This window comes from Schistocerca cancellata, chromosome 12 (genome assembly GCF_023864275.1).
Source record: "Schistocerca cancellata isolate TAMUIC-IGC-003103 chromosome 12, iqSchCanc2.1, whole genome shotgun sequence".
Lineage (NCBI taxonomy): Eukaryota > Metazoa > Arthropoda > Insecta > Orthoptera > Acrididae > Schistocerca > Schistocerca cancellata.
The window spans coordinates 159131314-159155489 of record NC_064637.1 but is presented as its reverse complement, the minus strand read 5'-3'; the positions used below and the strand labels follow the sequence as shown (position 1 = coordinate 159155489).

The following is a 24176-nucleotide window of genomic DNA, read 5'->3' as shown; positions in this document are numbered from 1 at the left end:
CAAAATGTGTAAGCACCTATTGTTAACTGTGGTTTGCTGAAAACTCAATTTCTCTTACAGTGGCGTCTGTTTCTCATTTTTCGCTACCAAATATTGATGTTTCTCATTTCGGTCACATATGGAGTGAAGATAGAATGATTGCGTGTATGCCTCTGTACAAGCTGATGTTATGGGAATTTTATCTCCAAGCAGGAAAGAAGAGAGATCAAATTTTACATCCCACTGATGAAGATGTCATTAAGAAATGACGCTCAAGTTCAGCTTGTGTAATAACAGAGGAAAATAAGAACAGCCATCACAGTACTTCTGTTAATCAGTTTAGGGAATTGAGAGAAAATCTGAATTAAGATTATCAACAGGGATTTAAACCTGGCCAGTCGAGTGCCTTATCCACCACATAGCTTCACGTTTATAATCATGGTTCTTAAAGGATCATTAAATATGGAGTGTGATCAAAAAGTAATGGGGCTTTTTTAATTTTGCAGGCTTTATACATTCAGTTTAAAAAGATCTTGTTGGTGAACATGTTCCTGAAGTATGTCTGCATTTTCAGCTGATTTGAATATTTAGGTTATTTGTGTTTTTGAGTGTTCAGCAAAGTTTTACTTTTGAAAAAGATGGATCAAATAACGTGTACTAAATTTGCGTGTGAAATGGAATAAAGTGCAGCACCATATTCAAAATGTTCACTGTGGCTTTTGGTGAATCTACTATGGGCAAGACAAGAGTTTACAAGTGATTTAAATGTTTCAAAGAGGGTCAAGAAGATGCTGAAGACGACAGCTGCCCTGGACGCCCTAGCACATCAATTATTGACGACAATATGGAGTAAGTGAAGAAAATGGTTCTGCAAAAATATCTGAATCACCATCAGATTGCTTGGGATGTCACGATATCCTTTGTTTCATGCCAAGCAGTTTTTTTATGTTTTGAGCATGAAATGAGGAACAGCAAAGTTTGTTCCAAAATTGTTAATTTTGCCCAAAATGACATCGTGTAGGCATCACTCACGAATTGCTGAATGAAGCCGACAATGATAACAGGCGATGAAACACTTACATCTTTGAAACTGAAGCCCAACTGTTGCAATAGAAAGTGCCCAAAGAGCCAAGACAAAAAAAATTAGAAAAGTTTGATCACATGTGCAGGTTGTTCTCACTGTTTTCTTCAATTACAATGGGATAGTACATCACGAGTCCCTGCCTAACAGTTGCATTGTCGATAAGGAATACTACCTGGAAGTTATGCACTGTTTGTGAGAAGCAATCTGTGGGGAGGGGGGGAGAGATTTGAATTGTGATAAACCACTTGTGTAAATTGCATCATGATAATGCTCCCACTCACACCTCAGCGCTCGTTCATGATTTTTTCGTGAAAACCAAAACTGTTATGTTGCCTCAGCCATTATATTCACTGAACACGGTTCTATTCCTGAGGCTGGAGAGAACCATAAAAGGACGTTATTTTGCCACCACTGACAAGATAAAAATTGCTGAAGGAGCTCACAAAGCAAGTGCCAGAAGCGCTTCCAAAACTGGAAAAAGCACTGGCACATGTGTATTATATCTGAGGTGGATTACTTTGAAGGAGACAAAGCTGATGTCGATGAATAAATAAAGATTCTTTGAGGAAAAAATAAAGAAAAACAGAAATTCCCATTACTTTTTGATTACATCTCATGCAAAGCTGAAGAATTTCAGCAATTCACACAGGTTCTCAACATTTTCTGACACAGTTTTGTTTTTTCAGATATAGGTTGTCATTCTTTGAGCGGATGCCACGTAATATTTTTCAATGTTTCTGTAAGACTTGCTTGCCAGTCAAATGAGCCTGCAACTGTTCACTGAGGTCTCCTTTGGATAGAGTCAGCCTCCCCCGTTTATCTGACTGATCCAGATCCTGTACACTAGAGAACTATTTTGGTAGGTGTTGCAAAAATGCCTTTTAAACAATGGCTTTTGTACACTAACAGTAATTCTCCTGCATGCTACCAATGAACTGATACTTTGCTTTAGGCACAACTGCACTATTTCATACCTATTCATCGATTCTTTAAAGGATGTCACTGTTTTGCAGAGGCTTGTAATGACACATACTATTCCAGAGCAGTGATTTGTTGTGATTTGCTGTTGTTGTGGTCTTCAGTCCTGAGACTGGTTTGATGCAGTTCTCCATGCTACTCTATCCTGTGCAAGCTTCTTCATCTCCCAGTACCTACTGTACCCTACATCCTTCTGAATCTGCTTAGTGTATTCATCTCTTGGTCTCCCTCTACGATTTTTACCCTCCACGCTCCCCTCCAGTACTAACTTGGTGATCCCTCGATGCCTCAGAACATGTCCTACCAACCGATCCCTTCTTCTAGTCAAATTGTGCCACAAACTCCGCTTCTCCCCAATCCTATTCAATACCTCCTCATTAGTTATGTGATCTACCCATCTAATCTTCAGCATTCTTCTGTAGCACCACATTTCAAAAGCTTCTATTCTCTTCTTGTATTTGTATACCTACATATTCTTATTGACAAATGAGACTTGCAACAAAAGTTCTTTGTACATAAAATAATATATCTACTATAAATTTGCAGATATTGTGCTTCAGTTTTATTTTTATTGTGCAAGTGGAGAGTCCTACTGACAAATGATGCTAATCTTCAGCATGGGCCAGCAATTGTGGTAATGCAGTGAGAGGTAACACCTGATCGGGTGTGAAAGTTAGTACTCCGCGGATCACCATCCCGTCCTGGAGATGCTCAGATTTCCTTAAGTACCCTTATATCGACTCTTATATTGTCTCGGTACTGAGATAAGCTTCTGAGTTAAATACTGATCTCACGTACATCAGTATTAACACGTTCCATTAGTATGTGATGCCCACGTATTCAAAGTGAACAAAAGTACGTCGCAAGTCAAGTCACAAATAGCGTGTAAATTATTCCTAAAATGTAGAGTAACTGACATTACATATTTCTTCGATTTAAAGGAGGAGCTATAGTGTCAAAGTCTGGGACACTGACATGTAAAGTACACGGTCAAACTACTTGTTATAAAATTAATCCTATCTTCAATACAACAGTTACACCGTAGGCTGTATTTTATACTACATTTTACTTTTTGCTATTGGACAGTTTCTATCATATGGCCATTCTCAAAGAATCTTTTGAAACACAGAGACTGTCACACGATAATTTAAAAATAAAAAATGTTCTACGGATCTGAGGGTGTGAGGCAACGATGTAGAACACCACATTGCAAAATGATTAAAAGCTACTCAGGTACACATATGATTGGAGAAAATATGTTGTCATATCTTACACGGATTGTTTTGACTCCACGTAAGATCTGACAATGTATTATGTCTGATCGTACATACACTGTCTGATCAGAGGTATCCTAGCTTGGATGCTAGTGTGACCTATTCTCGAGTACTGCTCGAGTGTTTGGGATCTGTACCAGGTCATACTAAAGGAAGACATTCGAGCAATTCGAGTGTTTGGGATTTGTACCAGGTCGGACTAAAGGAAGACATTCGAGCAATTCAGAGGCAGGCTACTAGATTTGTTATCAGTAATTTTGAACACACACAATTGTTACGGAAATGCATGGGGAAATCGAATGGAAATCCCTGCAGGGAAAGTGATATTCTTGTTAAAGAAAAGTATTGAGCAAATTTAGAGAACTGATATTTGAGCTGACTGCAGAACCGTTCTACTGCCGGCAACATCCATTTTGCATAAGGGCCACAAAAGATACAAGAAATTAGGGCTCTAACAGAAACATATAGACAGCCATTTTTTCCTTGTTCTATTTATGAGTGGAACAGGAATGGGAGTGAATAATAATAGCAGTACAGGGAACCCTCTGCCGTGCGCTGTACAGTGCCAAACGGTGTGTGTGTGTGTGTGTGTGTGTGTGTGTGTGTGTGTGTGTCACACGCGCGCGCGCAAACACACACACACACACACACACACACACACACACACACACACACACACACAAAAGATGGATTTGATACGTAATGCGACAAATTCTTTCTCAGCCAACTTTGGTTGAAAAATGCAGAATTTGTTGTGGAATATTGTTGAATATTCCTGCTTCAGCCCCTATAGTTTGATTAAGTTCTGTTGGGTGGTGGGACTATTTGTAGCCTTCAAAATGTCTCCGAGTTTCTTTTGGTGGAAATTAGAGCACTGTAGATATTCATTGGTGCTTGCAAATGTCTAGAGGGACCTAGCAGTGAACAAAAGCACGGTGACTCATTGGGCGAGGCATCTGCCGTCACTGCGTAGAGGTCGTGCAGACCTGTACGATCTCCCATACGTCGGCCAGCTGTGCTCGACTACCCTTGAGGAACTGAAGAACCTACTTTGGTGTGTTGTCGCCACAAAAATGCTAATGAACTTCTTCTTCTCCGTGACAATGCAAGGCCTCACACAAGTCTGTGCTCACAAAACTTCACTGGACTGTTCTTCCTCATCCACTCCCAGCCCACATCTCACACCTTCCTATTTCCATCTGTTTTGCCCAGTGAAGGCTGCTCTTCATGGGAAGCAGCACACATACGATGGGGAGGTTACCGATGCAACAAGATGTCGGTTCTCACATCGACCAGTAGAGTGGTACCGTGCGGGTATACGGGCCCTCCTAGTAAGGCAGTCACACTGAACAGAGTATGTTGAGAAAATAGGGTTTTGTAGCCAAATGAGTGGGAATAATAGGCTGTATTGGAATCCAGAATAAAACCAACCTGCATTCAGAAGAAAGGTGTGCCACATTTCTTACCGAACATCCCTCGTAGGTGTAGATGTAGTAAAGTATCTGGACACCTGTTCGTGGATATTAATGGGGGGATGTGGGCTGTCCACCTTTTGCTTTTATGACGACTTGAACTTTACTGGGGACACTTTCAGTGAGGTGTCTGAATGGCTGTGCAGGAGTAGCACGCCATTCTTCCTCAAGAGCCAAAAGTAGGACAGGTAATAATGTTGGACGCTAGAGTCTGGAGTAAAGTCAAAATTCTAACTCGTCTCAAATGAGTTCCTTTTGGTTCTGGTTGGGCCCGCCCCTGGGAAGGCCAGTCCATTTCAGGAGTGTTACTGTCCACAGATCATTGTCTCATACATGCTGCTTTATGATAGCACTGCTGAGCTGATTCACACAGTCATCATCTCCAAACTGTTGCCCTACTGTACACAGTACACAATTGTGTAAAAGGTGTTTGTATCCTACCGCATCAAAAGTTTTCTAAAGTGCAACACGGGGTCCACAACCTGACCACAAAAAACACTTCCATACCGTCATACCACCTCCTCCGTCTTCCACTGTTGACAATAACCATGGGGACAGACATTTGCTAAACCCAGATCCTTCCACAGAATTTCACGAGGTATAGCACGATTTGTTACTCCGAAGCGCTCGTTTCGAGTTATCCACTGCCTGATGGCACCACTCTTTACATCACCTCACACAACACTTACTACTTACTACAGAAATGTTAGAATTATCATCATACAACATATGTGCCTCATTGTGTGTTATAATTTGTAAGAAACCTCTTTTTAATATCTCGAGATACGATGATCGTTACGACCACAATTTGCAATGTCCGAGGACATCAATGGGTGCATCTCGTGTGACTGTACTTCTAATATGAAACCCAATCACTCGAGAAGGAAATGATAGATCTTCCTGCAGAATGTGTTTTCACCACTGTGAACACTTAAAAATTTCGTGCAATGTTATACCGTATTTTACGGGATATAATGCACACTTTTTTCTTCGAAAAATTGCCTCCAAAACTCGAGTGAGTCTTATATTTAAAATTAATATAAAAATGTCCGGTGTTTGAGTTAAAATACCCACCAGTCTTAAAACTGACCATATATTCAAATCGGATTCAACTGGCAGCAACAGTGCACCGATGCGACGAAAGTGAGTTGCGGGGATTCGCAAGCTCGCTAACACTGTCTCCCCTCCGACCCCGCCATCACAAATCCCAAACACTGTCTAAGACTGTGTTGCATCATTGCAATCTAGGGTGCCAGTGAACTCGAAATGAAAGTGATTTGCATTATCAGTAACAATACAATATTTTTGTTAGTAGCTACTTTTGTAATGGAAAAAGAAAAGGTATTCGTATGATGCAGGATATAAACTGAAAGTAATGGCATATGCAGAAGAACATGCAAACAGAGCAGCTGAGCAGCATTTCGACACTCCACCGACGGAAAAAATCATTCGCAGTTGGCAGGCCGGTACAGAAGAACTGAAAAAAATGAGAAAGACTAAATGTGCAAATAGAGGACTAAATTGCGAAATGGCCAAAAATAGAAGCTGACATACTGAAATGGATTTGAGGACACTGTCAAAATGGTATTGGAATTAATACAAAAATGATTCAAATACAAACTTGTAAGCTTTCACTACAGTTGAACTTAACAGATTTTAAGGGCGGAGTTGGTAAATTTGCTACAAGTTTATGAAGCATTGTGGGCGTAGCATGCCAACTGAAACCAAAATGTCTCAGAAAATGCCACTTTGTTATTCAAGATCGAAAGAAAACCAATGTGGAACTATGCTGAGTAGCGAATGTGGACAGGACACCTCTGAGATTAGTTGTGCCGAGTAATGGAACTGTTGCCACGGAAGGTGCTAAAACTATAACTATAAAGACATGTGGACATGAAAGAGTGCACCACACTGCTGTCCTTTCACGTTGTGCTCGTGGTACTAAACTTAATCCACTGATTATTTTCAAGCACAAAACAATGACAAAACATTCTGAAATACTGCCTGCTGTTGTTGTTGTTCATGGACAAGACAAGGGCTGGATGGGCAAGACTGATACGAGATTATGGATTAACAGAGTGTGAGAGAGAAGGAAAGGTGCTCTACTGAAGAAGTGTTCTCTTCTTGAGCTAGATCAGTTTAGTAGTCATTTGAAAAATTCTGTGGAAGAGAAACTGAGACAGGGAAAATACAGAGCTTGCTGTTATTCTGGGACTGTCTTCATAATTGCAACCTCTCGATGCCTTGATAAATAAACCATTTAAAGTGTATATGAGAGACAAATGGAACAGATCGATGATGAATGAAACACGACACGAATTCACGCCAAAGGGAGATTTAAAATGACGTACAATTACACAAGTGTCTCAGAAGTTAAAACAGTTTTGTTCTAGAGTGAGAGAAAACATTATTGTTAAATGTTTCAAGAAGTGCAGCATAATGCTTTTGATGGCACTGAAGACCATCTCATAAATGAGGAGGACAAAGATGACGATGAAGAGGAAGAGGAAGAGGAAGAGGAGGAGGAGGAGGAGGAAGAAGAACATTCATATGACAATTTTCAGGGATTTTAAAGGTCAGTTCAGTTTTATAAACTAAAAATTTTTTTAGTCTGGCTTTGCAATCTAATAATAAACATGGTAAAATCATTATTTTTCAAAAGATTATTAAAAATTAAGGTGCATCTTATAGTATGTAATACACTTATTTGATGCAGTGAAGTAAGTATGACAGATAACGAAGAGAAATTCAGTTCTTAAACGAGTGAAGATATCAGACTGTAAGATATGGACAAATCAAATTTTTTCACCTAATGTTTTTGAAACATCAGATTATAAGTATTTCATATTGGCCAGAATACTGCCTCTCAGCACAGGCACCACTATTTGGTGACCAGTACAGCTGTAACAAAAGCTGAGGAACATGACGAAGGCTTTGGTAGAAAGCTAATGTGTGAGTGTCTTTTCATTGAACCTGACTGCAACTTAACATGTCATCTTTATCATAAGTAAATATCTATCTATTCCTTATATTGTTGATATACACATGAAGTACTGTCTGAAAGACGCTGCATAAATATCCAGATCTTGATAAGATTTCCAAGTGGTGCACAGACTGCCAACTTGCTTTAAATGTTCAGAAATGTAAAACTGTGCATTTCACAAAATGAAAAAAAATGTAATCTATGCCTATAAGATCAATGAGTCACCGTTGGAATCAACCGACTCATACAAATACCTGGGTGTAACACTCTGTAGCGATATGAAAGATGTGAAATGGAATGATCACATAGGTTCAGTCATGGGTAAAACAGGTGTAGACTTTGGTTTATTGGTAGAATTTGGAGAAGTGCAATCAGTCTACAGAGGAGACTGCTTACATATCACTCGTGTGTCCCACTCTAGAATATTGCTTGAGAGTATGGGATCCATATCAGACAGAACTGACAGCTGATATTGTAAGTACACAGAGCAGGGCAGCATGGTGGTCACAGGTTTGTCTGACTGTTAGGAGAGTGCCTCAGAGATGCTGAAGAAATTGAACTGGTAGTCTCCTCAAAACAGACAAACTATCCTGAGAAAGTCTACTAACAATGTTTCACAATCCGGCTTTAAATGAGGACTCTAGGAATAAAATGCAGTCCCCTACATATCTCTTACATAGGGATTGGGAGGATAAAACTAGAAAAATTACTGCATACACAGAGATATTTAAACAATCATCATTCCCATGTTCCATATCTGAAATGGAATGAGAAAAAGCCCTAGTAACTGGTACAATAGTCTATACCCTCTTCCACACACTTCACCGTGGTCTGCAGAATTTGGATGTATTTGTAGATGTAGATCTAATTAAAAAAATACTGTTTATAATGCAGTCACTGTGTTCCCTTCAGGTATGAGGGTCACTCCAAAAAAAAAAAAATAAAAAAAAAATGCACAAATGCACACTATTTTTTATTTTTTAAACCATCTTTTATTCTACATGTTTAAAAGTTTTACAGTATGTAGATACATCCTTTAGGAACAATAATTTCATTTCTCCACATAATTTCCATCCCTCTCAACTGCCTTGCGCCATCTTGGAACCAGCACCTGTATACCCACACAGTAAAATTCTGGACCAACCTGTTGGAGCCACTGTTTGGCAGCATGCACAAGGGAGTCATCATCTTCAAACCTTGTTCCACGAAGAGAGTCTTTCAGTTTCTCAAAGAGATGATAGTCACATGGAGCCAGGTCAGGACTGTCAGGCAGGTGTTTTAGTGTTGTCCAACTGAGTTTTGTGATCGCTTTCACGGTTTTTTGGCTGACATGTGGTCGTGCATTGTCGTGCAACAGCAAAACATCCTGCTTTTGCCGATGTGGTCGAACACGACTCAGTCGAGCTTGAAGTTTCTTCAGTGTCGTCACATATTCATCAGAATTTATGGTGGTTCCACTTGGCACGATGTCTACAAGCAAGAGTCCTTCGGAATCGAAAAACACCGTAGCCCTAACTTTTCCAGCAGAAGGTGTGGTTTTGAATTTTTTTTTTTTTTTGGGTGAATTTGCATGATGCCACTCCACTGATTGCCTCTTCGTCTCTGTTGAAAAATGATGGAGCCATGTTTCATCACTTGTCACAATTCTTCCAAGAAATTCATCTCCACCATTCTCATACTATTCCAAAAGTTCGCTGCATACCATTTTTCTTGTTTCTTTGTGAGCCACTGTCAACATCCTGGGAGTCCACCTGGCACAAACCTTTTTTAACACCAACACTTTCGGTATTTTACAAACACTTCCTTCCCCTGTCCCAACGTATTCGTTCACTGTGATGTGTCTGTCAGCAGTCACCAATTCGTTAACTCTCTGCACATTGTCTGGAGTGTGTGCAGTATGAGGCCTGCCGCTGCAAGAACCATCCTCAATATTGCCGTGCCCGCTTTCATCACATAACCTGCTTGCCCACTGACTAACTGTACTGCAATCGACAACAGCATCTCCATACACCTTTTTCAACTTATTGTGGATGTTTCCCACTGTCTTGTTTTCACAGCACAGGAATTCTATGACAGCAAGTTGCTTCTGACGAACGTCAAGTGTAGCAGCCATCTTGAAGACACGCTGTGACGGCGCCATTCACAAGAACAGGTTGAACTAAGTTTGAAAACAAGCGGGAAGGATGTATCTACACACTGTAAAACTTTCACACATGCAGAATGAAAACTTAATTTTTACAAAAATAGTGTGCATTTCTTTTGGAGTGACCCTCGTAGTATGCCTATTGTGTGGAACATACAGGGTAACAACTATTGAGCTATATAAAATAAAATCGCCATAATTTCTGAATAATTTGCGTTGAGATATTCAAACTGCACCGTCGGCCAAAGGGTACGATGGGAATTAGTATGCGCACGTGTGACGAAGCCTACTTTCATTTGGACGGGTCTGTCAATAAGCAAAATTGGCGCATTTGGAGGACTGAGAGTCCACATCAGTGTTCAATGTCCAGTTACGGAATAATCCGTGTGATATTCCTCGACGGCACGGTGACTACCGAATGGTGCGTGAAAGTTTTGGAAAATGATTTCATAGTCACTATTCATAGTGACCCCACTTTCGACCAGGTGTAGTTCGTACGAGACAGAGTTCGACCCAATTGAAGCAGGTGAGTGTTTGATGCTCTGGAGGAGTACTTTAGGGATGCAACTCCTTGTCGTATATTAAAGACAAAGCATACAGCAATAACCCTAAAACCATTGCTGAGCTGAAGAGAGCCATTTGGGAAGTCATCGACAGCATTCACGTTTTGACACTTCAGCAGGTCACGCAGAATTTCGCTGTTCGTCTGCGCTACACCATTGCCGACCACGGCATGTCGTAACCTAAATCCAAATGTCTGTAGTGAAATTTACATGTTGAATAAAGTTCAATAATTGTCACCCTGTATATTATGCTCCAAAATGCTAAATCCCATTTGGGACCAAGAAAATCAGGCAAAGTCAACACTGACATACCAATGAACCTAGCAGGACGTAATAGTTTTTATTCCTCCTTTCCGAGTTCTGCTTTACGGTCAGGACACAATTTATTACTTACACACTCTGCTGTCTGTTAGAAAAGTAAGAATTTATTTGTGCAGTATTGAAATTTCTTACAAAAAATGACTAAAGCGATGTTAAAAATAATATAAATTCAAACTGATAAGAGATAATTATTCAAGCACATAAGTTTACGGTATGTTACATTTACGAAAGAGTGATATTCTAGATACATTCTGTCGAAACTACTTTCTCACGGAACTCGCGGTGCACTCACTTGGCGAGGCAGACGGAGACGACGGTGCGGGTGTTGGGCGTGATGTCCATGGCCGACTCGTACTTACACTCGGGCACCTCGGACGCTACCTCGAGCAGCCGCTGCAGGCCCTTGATGGACACCAGCCTCTCTGCCCAGTCCAGTGCTCGGTAGTCCACATTCCGCGTCAGCAGCTCTATCGTCGCATCCCGGGCTTGCCCTGTTATGGACCTGTCACAGAGGAGACATTCAAATAAAACTGTACAAATCACACACACACACACACACACACACACACACACACACACACACACCAATATTTCAGAATTCTCCAACTGCTACTGTAATTTCCAGTAGCATGTGACCTTTGCTTACTCCACAATCAACATACACAAGGTATGATCAAAAAGTAACGGGAATTTTTGTTTTTCTTAAGGAATCTTTATTTATTGATCAACATCACCTCTGTCCCCTTCAAAGCAATCCCCATCAGTTATAATATACTTCTGCCAGTATATTTTCCAATCTTCAAAGCACAATTTTCGTCACGGTGTCAGCTCCTTCAGCGATTATGTTTTTATCTCACTGATGTTGGTGTCCAGTGAATACAGTGGCTGAGGCAACATAATGGCTGTAAAAATCACTGAGGCATGTGTGGTAGCAAATCACTAATGAATTTCCACGAGTGGTTCTAACATAGTTCTGGTCGTTTTCTTCAGACTGCTTCACACAAGTGGGACATAACTTCCAGGTAGTATTCCTTATTGACCATATGACCCTAGGTAAAACACATGATGCCCTATTGCATTGTAACCAAAGAAAACAATGAGAAGAACCTTCATACATAATCGAACTTGTCGAATATTTTTGACTCTTGAGGCAGTGTCCATTGGGACGATTGGGCCTTGGTTTTGACATACCCATATGACCAGATTTTGTCACCTTTTTATAACTTCTGGATCACTGTCTGATTCATTCACCAATTCCTGAGCAATATATAGGCGTCCTCATCTTTCATCGAAATTCAACAATTTTGGAACAAGTTTTGCTACTACACGTTTCATGCCCAAAACATTAAAAAAAGCTGCTTGTCATGAGCCTAAAGATATGCCGACCTCATCAGCAATGCCTCTGATGGTGATTCAGCAATTTTCCAGAGGCATTTTCTTTACTTCTTCCACAATGTCATCAGCAGTTGATGTGTTAGGGCGTTCAGGATGGTCGTCGTCTTCTCGACACTCTTTGAAACGTCTATACCGCTCGTAAACTATCGTCTTACTCGTAGTAGATTCCCCAAAACCCACAGTTGACATTTTTAATGCAGTGCTGCACTTTACTCCATTTTTAAAGCAAAATTTAATGCAGATACTTTGATCCATCTTTTTTTTTTAATATAAAAATTCGTCGAGCACTCGAAAACATAGATCAGGGACGTGGGTATCAAAAAGACAGAAAAAAACTTTAAATTGGATGTATAAATCTCACAAAATTAAAAAATTCCCCTTGCTTTTTGCTCACACCATGTATGTTGAGCTATAGTCCTTTGCATGTTAATACAGGGTGATACTTTTTACATGTCAATACAAGGGTCATACTGTGGCGTATCGAGGTGTGGGCACGAACACACATGTGCACTATTGCAGGTCACTAAACCATACAGCACAACCTGTGAATTAATGAAGTCACTTGCCACACAGCAATCGAGATGAAATTTTACAACTCTCTCACACACACACACACACACACACACACACTGGCTGCTGAGTCTGATCTCAGCAGGAAGAGACTGGCCGAAAGCTGACTTTCTGACAGTCTTTTGGTTGTGCCTGCGACACAGCATCTCTGCTATATGGTGAGTAGTAACTATCCTTTTCATAATATTGTTAGATTCCAACCTGGAGTTTCCATTGTTTGTTTAATATTTAAATACTGTATAAGCTTCAGTTCTATACCTGAAATATTTTGCAAGATATTCAAATTTACGTGAAAACTAAATTTTATAGCTTCCCATAAAAAGAAATATCCTGACACATTAATACATTTTTGTAAACGATCACAGGGTGGTTCAAAGTAAACAGTTTGTCACTAACTAGTTACATAAACGGTATCAAATATTGGAAAACCCAGGATGGAACAATGACAATATAATGGAAAGGATAAATTGCTACTCCCCATGTAGAGATGTTGAGTTGCAGACAGTCACAAGAAAAAGATTGTTGCACATTTGAGCTTTCAGCCAAATGGTAGTCTAAAGTAGAAAACATACAAATGCACTCACACAAGCACAACTGAGGCCAGTGTTAGTGCCCAGAGACAGTGGTTGTGTGTGTGTGTGTGTGTGTGTGTGTGTGTGTTGTCTACATTAGAGAAAGGCCTTCTGGCCAAAATCTCAAATGTATAGCAGTCTTTTTCTTGTGACTGTCTGCAGCTCATGTGTGTGTGTGTGTGTGTGTGTGTGTGTGTGTGTGTTGTCTACATTAGAGAAAGGCCTTCTGGCCAAAATCTCAAATGTATAGCAGTCTTTTTCTTGTGACTGTCTGCAGCTCAATGTCTCCTCTGTATGCTGAGTAGCAATCTATCCTACTCATGATACTGTAAACAGTAAGGTACATAAAGATTGCTTTCAAACAATAATTACTATTTTAATTTGTTTGACTTTTACTGTTTTCATTTGTTATGCTATCAAAGTGAGTGAGGTTGTGACTGCAGCACTTATGTGAAATTTGTATCCTGAAAATTGTAAATATTTAATGACAAATGAGCGTGTGGATTATGTTGTGTAATTGAGGTGTGACTCGCATACATGTTACGGTAAGTTTAATGTAAAGTAGGCACTTCAAGAATTCTAGAAGCAAAATCTTTACCTCTGTCCTTGGGACAAGTAAAGACAGGATTATTTCAGTTTATTTATTTAACTTGGCGAGATTAGGGCCCTCTCTTACACCTAACCACACATTCTCGAGTTCTGCATTGTATTCATTATGATAAGCCCAAGTCACATATAGTACACAAGATTATGAAACACTTAGTAATTACTACAATGGAGAAAGAGAGAAAATAAGAACAGTTTACACTTGTTGACGAGTACAACAACAGAGACAAGTTACAGGGAGGTAGTTTTAAGCTTTGAGGGCTAGCTGGAATGGACATGAGAGGATGAGGATGATGATGATGAGGAGGACGATGATAATAATGATGATGATGAGGAGGAGGAGGAGGAGGAGGAGGAGGAGGAGGAGGAGGGGAAGGTGGGAAGGGGGAAGAGGGAGACAGGACGGGGAGAAGGATGGAAGGGCCAGGGCGACAGCGAGGGGGGCGGGGGGCAGGGGCAAGGGCGAGGGGGCGAGGGGGCAAGGGCGAGGGGGAAGGAGAGGGGGAGGGGGAGGGGGGGCATGATAAAACATAGTACACTGGAACATATATTTTATGTTTGTCGCGATTCTATACCATAAATTCGAGGGCCCTGTGAAAAATCCGTAAGATTAATGTTAAAAATTTCCTGATTTTACATTTATTCCTAGTAAGGCTTACCTCGATTCTATGTTCTTAATTGATGTCTCACTTGACTTCCTCTCGTTTTGTTCCTATTGCCGTCTGATGTGCCTGATCAAAGTATAAGTGGTACAAAAGACAGACAGTTCACACTGTGGATGGTCGCAGAGTTAAGGGAATATTATAGGCCGATGTGGACATGACAGATAAGAGAGAGGAAATGCTGACATAATCCGTGACCGGCATTGCCAGCACAACTTGCAACGTTTAGCTCCATCCCACAATTACGATACAACTGCCGCCAGGTTGAGGCAGCAAAGGAAAACTGGAACAGTCGACGAACAGTATTCTGGACCGAGCCATTATGTGACAGAGGGGGCCAGCCACCATTTCTTCTTGTGCCACTTATAACTCATTCTCATCTTTTTGGGTATATTTCTGACATACTGTATTCATCAACAACATTGAATGCCAACTTTTAGATTCGAACAGTGAGCCTCAAAGAATATGCTAGGTCAGAATCAAGGAAATGACAGCCATCTACAGCATACTTTGCACCGTACACTGTAGATCATAAAGATTGGCAGCAGTGGTAGAAGGCATGAAGCGAAACTGTAGCACTCAGAATGAAATTTTCACTCTGCAGCGGAGTGTGCGTTGATATGAAACTTCCTGGCAGATTAAAACTGTGTGCCGGACCGAGACTCGAACTCGGGACCTTTGCCTTTCGCGGCAAGTGCTCTACCAGTCTCAGTCCGGCACACAGTTTTAATCTGCCAGGAAGTTTCTTGTAGCACTCAGCTTTCTTTTAAATTTACATTTTACACAGTGTGCAGGAATTCCCTGAACTGACTTCTAATATGTTTGTAACATCAACTGAAGAAGTAAAGTCATTTTTTCACATCTCTATTTCTGTCATTGAGCCAAAAATAATACTTCGACAGATCTGATTGTACGAAGTAAGGTAAGCGTACGAAGTGTGGCTCGTAAGAAAGTGTTAAACAATAATGGCAGTGGTAACAAAGTTTGTCATTAAGCAGATGGGCATATTTATGCTTACAACTTAACCACTTAGCTGCTGTGACTTGACTTTATTCCCTTGGACCCTATGGGGGGCATAGGGCATCCAGGATACTCACCATCTGTCTCTGTCACTGGCCTCTCGCCAACTCTCTTTGCTCCCCCTTCCACTGTCCTCTTCCGTGTGCTCCTAGGTCTTCCTCTCTTCCTCATTCCCTGAGGATTCCGTTCCGATTTTTTTTTTTTTTTTTTTCTCGATGGCTCCGTCACGTTTTCTCAATGTGTGCTCCAACCGCCCCCACTTTCTCTCTCGTATCTGGTCTTCTACAGGTTTCTTATTAGCCAGAGCTCCTTGTTACATATTTTTTCCGGCCACCAGATAATCGTGTTGCTTCGGAGTCATCTATTTGAGAAGTTCTGTAACTGGGATGATATCTTTTTATCCATTTTCCAGCTTTCACTTGCGTACAGAAGGACAGCCTTCACATTTGTATTAAAAATACGAATTTTTGTTTTGTACCTGACATTTCTGTTTTTCCATATCGGATACAACTGTACGAAGGCACCATTTGCCTTTATAATGTGGTTTCTCACGTTATCTCCAGATCCACCATCTTCCTCCACTATACTACCCAGATACAGGAATGAGTTGACAGTCTGCAGCCACTGCTCCCCTATTAATAGTGGCACCTCCACGATCCCTGAATTTACTCTCATTTCCTTTGTTTTGCCTATATTTATTTCGAGGCCAACAGTCTCTGCTTCTTCTTTCACAAGTTTAATTTAACTTGCATATTAGTCAGCCTTTGAGCTAATAAAACTATATCGTCTGCAAAATCCAAATTCTCCAGATGTTCACGGATCCCCCATCGGATTTCTCGTCTCCTGCCTGCTGTGACTCTTCTCGTACTCGAGTCTAGAACAATTAGGAAAAATGTTGGTGATAAAACGCAACCCTGCCAGACTCCAGTTTTTACTTTTGTGGGCTCTGTCATATTTTCCTTGTGGAGTACGCAACATTTGTAGCCATCGTACAGATCTTTTATGATGTTTAAGATCTTCTGTGGTACACCACACTCCTCGGACACCTGCCAGAGCACTTTATGTATCACGGAGTCGCAGGCCTTTTGAAAATCAATGAATGCCAGATACACAGTGGCTTGGAATTCCTTGCTTTGCTCTAAAAGATCCTAAGAGTGTTAATAAGATCAACACAAGTGCGTTGTGCCGTAAAACCGGCCTGTTCTTTATGCAGTCAATTTTTGAGAGACTCTTTAATTCTGTTTAAAATAATTCTGGTGTGGACCTTAGTGGACACTTACAGCAATGTAATACCATGCCAGTTGTTACAGTCTGAAAAATTTACCTTTTTTGGGAACTTTACCACCAAACCATTTTTCCACTCCTTTGGAGATTTCTCCTCACGCCAAATACACTTCAGCAAGAGATGGAGCATTTTAACAGTACTTTCAATATCAGCTTTTAAGAGCTCTGGGGCTATATTGCGTAGGCCTGGAGCCTTTGCATTCTTTAGGGTTTTCAAAGCAATCATAATTTCATCCACTGTGGGGCACTGCAAATTTATATGTCCGTCTTCTTCGACTTCCTCTGGAACATCTCTTGCCTGTCCCTCTTGGTTGTCTCTATAAATTAACAGTTCCTTGAAGTGCTCCTCCCACCTCTGTAGGTATGCCTGTAGAGTTGTAAGCATCACCCCATCCTTGTTCTTAACTGGTTCTTCACATCTAAGTTCTTCATTGACAGCCATCTGATTATATTATAAAGCTCTTTCACATTTCTTTGTCTTGCTGCCTCTTCCGCTAACTTTGCTTGCTCACCTATCCATTTCCTTTTATCTCGACGTAACCATATTTTCACATTTTTGTTCGCCTCCGTGTATTCTTTATGCGCCTCGCTCTTCTGCGCTCTAGTCTTACAGAGATTTAACTTAAGTTTTAGTTCTTTCCTGTGGCTGATTTCATTCCGCGTAGCATCGGAGATCAATTCCTTCCTTTCATGTGCCTTAAATCCTAAGATTTTTTTCCCCACATCTAAATAACTGTCTTTGATTTTTGCCAACCTGTTTCAATTACCTCTTCCATCAAGTTTTCTTCAGAGAGGACCTGGAATCTGTTTTGTAGCTCAAGGGCAAATGTTTCTTTGATCTGTCGATCTTTTAACCTCACCACATCTACACTCCTGGAAATTGAAATAAGAACACCGTGAATTCATTGTCCCAGGAAGGGGAAACTTTATTGACACATTCCTGGGGTCAGATACATCACATGATCACACTGACAGAACCACAGGCACATAGACACAGGCAACAGAGCATGCACAATGTCGGCACTAGTACAGTGTATATCCACCTTTCGCAGCAATGCAGGCTGCTATTCTCCCATGGAGACGATCGTAGAGATGCTGGATGTAGTCCTGTGGAACGGCTTGCCATGCCATTTCCACCTGGCGCCTCAGCTGGACCAGCGTTCGTGCTGGACGTGCAGACCGCGTGAGACGACGCTTCATCCAGTCCCAAACATGCTCAATGGGGGACAGATCCGGAGATCTTGCTGGCCAGGGTAGTTGACTTACACCTTCTAGAGCACGTTGGGTGGCACGGGATACATGCAGATGTGCATTGTCCTGTTGGAACAGCAAGTTCCCTTGCCGGTCTAGGAATGGTAGAACGATGGGTTCGATGACGGTTTGGATGTACCGTGCACTATTCAGTGTCCCCTCGACGATCACCAGTGGTGTACGGCCAGTGTAGGAGATCGCTCCCCACACCATGATGCCGGGTGTTGGCCCTGTGTGCCTCGGTCGTATGCAGTCCTGATTGTGGCGCTCACCTGCACGGCGCCAAACACACATACGACCATCATTGGCACCAAGGCAGAAGCGACTCTCATCGCTGAAGACGACACGTCTCCATTAGTCCCTCCATTCACGCCTGTCGCGACACCACTGGAGGCGGGCTGCACGATGTTGGGGCGTGAGCGGAAGACGGCCTAACGGTGTGCGGGACCGTAGCCCAGCTTCATGGAGACGGTTGCGAATGGTCCTCGCCGATACCCCAGGAGCAACAGTGTCCCTAATTTGCTGGGAAGTGGCGGTGCGGTCCCCTACGGCACTGCATAGGATCCTACGGTCTCGGCGTGCATCCGAGCGTCGCTGCGGTACGGTCCCAGGTCGACGGGCACGTGCACCTTCCGCCGACCTCTGGCGACAACGGCAAACTGGCTGACACTGACGGCGGCGGTGCACAAATGCTGCGCAGCTAGCGCCATTCGACGGCCAACACCGCGGTTCCTGGTGTGTCCGCTGTGCCGTGCGTGTGATCATTGCTTGTACAGCCCTCTCGCAGTGTCCGGAGCAAGTATGGTGGGTCTGACACACCGGTGTCAATGTGTTCTTTTTTCCATTTCCAGGAGTGTATTTTCTTGCTCCTGTGATTGAGCTCGGTTCTATTTGCCAGTATCTTCAGTCTGAATTCCGCCAAAACTAGGTGGTAGTCACTTCCAACTCCGCTGCTCTTCTATTTCTGACATCGGAGTATCGAAACTTGCAGCTTATGGCTATGTGGTCTATTTGTTTTTCAGTAATGTGGTCTGGAGAAAACTACATTATCTTATAGCAGTTACGATGTGCCTCCAATGACTAGGTCACGTTCTGTGCATGTACCTATCTACAGTTCGCCATTTACATTTCTGATCCTCATGCCATGCACACTCGTGATATGTTCAAGCCCTTCATTTTCTGAACCAACTACTGCATTCAAGTCACCCATGAAAATTTTTATGTCCCCAGAATTTGTTTGTCTAAAGACAGTGTTAAGCTCTGTGCAAAATGCATCTTTTAATTCTGCCTTAGCTATTTCAGTAGGTGCATACCATTGAATTACAGTGAAATATTGCACATTTTTTTTTAAAGAGTGTGATTATTATCCATTCCAAGACTGGTTTTGACTCCAGTAATCTCTGCTCGCTGCTTTTAGATAGTAAGAACCCTACACCATTCCTACGCATTGCGTCTTCACCTGTCTGACCCACATACAGATGCACTCCACCATTTTGTGTTTGGAATTCCCCAGAATCTGCCCACCTTATTTCGCTTAGTCCCAATATATCTAGTCAGTAGTTCTCCTTCTCTTTTTCAACCTGTCTTAGCCTTCCTGGCTCCATCAACGTCCTTACATTCCAAAAACCAATACAGTTTTTCCTTTTCAGGCCAAAGGTCACATATCCTTAAGATTCATCCGGCTGTTTCTCCTTTTAGTTTCTGTGATACGTGGTTTTTGATGGTGTGGGTTATCAGCCCACGGCCTCCCCAAGTGTCCTGGTGGGGCTGCCACCTCATGGTATGGACACCTGCCAAGGTTCTATTTCAGGGACCCCTTAGATAGCTCGTCTTCACCGAGACTACAGAACGCTATCCATCCTTTCTCAGTAAGATGTATGTGCATCACCGTTGTCCTGGTTTCTGATGATCTTCCGCTGTTCACATTAGGGGAATGTGCCTGCTACCACACAGTCACAGAGAGAAAGAGGAAAGGAGAAGAGAGTATATGATGGGATATGATATGATAGGACAGGACACTAGACGGGAATTTGTCTGGATCACCTACGGAGGCCTGTCTGACTTGGGAGGCCCTGCCAGTAGTTAGACTACTGTAAGAATAGCCCTCCACTTCATTAGATCACACAGACCCCCTCGCCCACACGGGCAGTGTTTCGTTAAGGCGGTGACTCGTGAGGAGGAGCTGCTGTGATATTCTTTTTTTTTACTTTATTTCAGTAATATACAGTGCATAAAATAAAAACTATTGTACCTTGTAACGGAACATATTAAAGGCTTTACTGTACTGAAGTATGCGATACCCTCCAAATTCAACCAGTTTGACGAGTATTTATGATTATAGAAAAGTTATTGTGTATGTTAACAATGATTGCATAACATGTCTGCATAAACAGTCAACCCATTAAATTATACTGAGTAACTGACCCACACAAAAGTTTATATCACTTGATCACTGATACAGCAAATGTCATCATGTAAAAACACTAAGTTCATCTTAAATAATTAATATGAAGTACGAAAAATAGTGGCCAACTTAGGTATTTTGGATCTCCTTAAATAAAAATCACCCAGTGAAACCTATTTGTTCACTAGGAGCGTTTTCACTCAGTATTCACATAAGCAATCCTATTTTAGACGAAAACCAATGTAATTCTTAATAATTCATGTTATTTACTTATTTATGCAAATTAGAGAAGTCAATTGACAAACTTCTAAAAAACGGCCTTTTTGTAACAAAGCATTATTCTGTCAAGTCAACAAATCTGTCTGTCATTTTAATAACATGTTAAATTTTGTCACTCGATGCAAATTAATAACTTTTCTGCACAAATTATGATAACAGATGTACATGTGACTTGTAAACTACATCTCTTTTTAGTAGTTCTTTGACAATGTTTTAAATACAAGCAGCAAGAACGGTCGGGAGGCAGTCGGAATGTCACTTTGGTAAAGTGTGTTTGTGTGTTATTGTTTGAGGTGGATAAGCAATGCAAAGAACATGTAACGGAAATACTACTTTGTGTTGAGTCATGGTCTTTGGTGGACAGTGGAATTAAGATGGCCACCAGAGTAATAAATATTTGAAGTTTACATATTTGTTGGTTTCGCTCGTTCTTTATCATCAAAAGCACATAAAAAACACGGGACCTCATGTTTTTAACCCTAGACAACCAGATTTAGAGCCAGCATCAGCATCGAGACACAGCAGCGATCCAGCAAGTAACAGCGATTACAACAACACTATGCATTTTAATGGCGCCAACCTAACATCAAGTGCTAACAAGCTCTGTAAATGGGAGTGAAATAGTGCGATTATAGCAATTAGCAATATCTACGACCAGGTGACCATTACAACCTCCTAACTTATTTTACAAAACTGACAAAGAAGGTTGTAGCTGCTGAAAATTTCTGTGGCGGACCAATTCCCTTCCGCTGAAGTCTGGCTCGTCGCATTGTTTTTACAGTAACTTTTTTTTACAAAAATAGAACCCGCAAATGCATAAACTTTTGTTCTTTGACAAACAGTGCTCAACATTTATGATGTTAAATAATCTGCTTAGTTACAAGTTATGAAGTTAATATTGGCTAAGCATTAAATCTCAATAGGTTCTATAGAAATATAAGTAATTCAACAGACAGAAATTCATTAGCATAAATAATTGGAGGAGGAGATTAGTGTTTAGCGTCCCATCGCCAATGAGGTCATTAGAGATGGAATGCAACCTCGGATCAGGGAAGGGTGGGGAGGGAAATCAGATGTGCCCTTTCAAAGGAGCCATCCTGCCATTTACCTGAAGCAATTTAGGGGAATCACGAAAAACATAAATCGGGATGGCCGGACGCATGTTTGAACCGTCGTCCTCTCGAGCGTGAGTCGAGTGTGTTAACCACTGCGCCACCTCGCTCGGTACAAATTATTGTATGAACACTGTATTGTAAATTTCATTTCCTTCACTTATACAGATTTTATATATAGTTTTGGAGAGAATTGCAATTTTTAGTCATATATGCCAATTACATGTGTTTTTGCTCATATTTGGGGGGTTTTAACATTTTCCGTGATTTTGCATTTTCCTCAATTTTGCCTTTTTTTAAAGTCTGGACTGCACGAAAACGTAAAAAAACGGGTATCATTTGTATGGAGATAGGGGAAAAGAAAGCAATAGGACTGACTGGAAATGAAAAGGGCTTTAAGTGTATAAAAGGGAATTTGGGACCATGAACTTTAGTGTTTGACAGAAGGAAAACTGGTCATATGTGTTAATTTTTGGGGGGAACCATTGTGAGGGTGACCACATGAAATGTACTGGTTTATTCTTAAAAGCAAGAGGGCATTTCACTGAGTACAGAGTTCAGTGTACATTGTTCCAGAGTCAGACAGCTGAAACAGAGGAGGAATTTGCAAATGTTTTTACTTTCAGGTGGGCATATGGAGGAAATGAGGCCTTGTGTTTCAGTTGTGATGAGATGCAAGGTACTGGGGTAATCTTGCACTGAGGAGATGAAGTAGACACAGCATATGGTACTCACATAAATTGTGTAGCCACAACAAATCTAACTGGGTGTATGACGCACTGACACAGTCATACACAAGGATATCACAGATGGATATTGCGGATGTAGTGGACACGAGCATTCGGGGTTAATTCTAATTGTCTAGCTTTCTCCCTCCCTGTGCAGTATCGGATTATGTCAAAATAGTGGAGGTCGGATAGGATGAGTGACTCCGCAATTTTAGTTTCGCTTACTGTGGAAAGGACACAGAGGTGAAAGGAAATCTTCCCGCATTCTGCGACAGTATTTCTGCCCGGCAGAGATGTTTGTCAAAAGTTATACCCACGTTCCCAGAATGAGATTTTCACTCTGCAGAGGAGTGTGTGCTGATATGAAACTTCCTGGCAGATTAAAACTGTGTGCCGGACCGAGACCCGAACTCGGGATCTTTGCCTTTCGCAGGCAAGTGCTCTCTACCAACTGAGCTACCCAAGCATGACTCACGCCCCGTCCTCACAGCTTTACTTCTGCCAGTACCTAGTCTCCTACCTTCCGAACTTTACAGAAGCTCTCCTGTGAACCTGCAGGACGCGAGTTCGGGTCTCGGTCCGGCACACAGTTTTAATCTGCCAGGAAGTTTTTTATACCCAAGTGTTTTGATAAGGCATCAGCATGCCACTCAGAGAAATAGGAGGCAATTGTTCACGAAATTCAGAAATTATTAATTTCTGATGGGATAGTGAAATTACTTGAGACTTTTTCACATTCTGTTTAAGTCCCAGGTTTTCCAGTCACACTATCGCTGACAACAGTTGATTGCAGTTCGTTTGCTTTTTGGAAGATACAGAGTTAGGAAAATCATTAAAGTAAATTTTCAGTCAGGAATTGGTCAAACAGGAAAATTACTGCACTGTCTGCGAACAGCTACGAAGCTGATTAGTTACAAAATGTTCCAGCCATTCGGAGAAGAGAAACTTGACACGTTCTGCAAAGAGTGAGATTCGTGTGTGCTCACCTCCGGGAGTCACAACTGACCTTTAGTAACGTGTTGTCCTATGATTTGGTGTTCTAGTAATTTAGTAAAACTGTTGTAATTTGCATTCAGTGACAAGTTGAGATGTTCGGTAAGTAATGACATCAGGTGTAAACAAAATTTCTGGAAGTTTCGAGATTTTTAGAGAATTTGGCAACTTTCTTCCGACGGATTAAACACACAGTCCAGTTACATTAATGTGACCACCACCCACGTTCAGTGTCAATGTCCAACAACCACTGACAGATTGCAGGTGGCATGACTAGCAGTACAAGGTATATTAGATTAGATTAGATTAGATTATGTTCAGCTTTTGTTCCCTAGACCCACAAAATGAGATGATTCTTGTGGGTGTGGAACATGTCAGAAAGTATAACATAAAAACATAAAACATTTGAATACTATCCTGATCATTTGTCCGCTGATTGTTGAAATAGGTGAATACAATGCAGTAAACTGGAATAGCTAATATTTACAGAATTAACATGCTGT

The 24176-nt window shown here is 41.3% G+C and overlaps 1 protein-coding gene across 1 annotated transcript in view; it reads right to left on the bottom strand.

Annotated features, from left to right (window-relative positions):
• LOC126109862 (protein unc-45 homolog B) overlaps window positions 1-24176 on the bottom strand; it is a 128430-nt gene that overhangs the window by 68718 nt on the left and 35536 nt on the right. The window contains exon 6 of the mRNA XM_049914928.1: window positions 11090-11299. Within this exon, the coding sequence (XP_049770885.1) occupies window positions 11090-11299 (210 nt within the window). The remainder of the gene's footprint in view (window positions 1-11089; window positions 11300-24176) is intronic.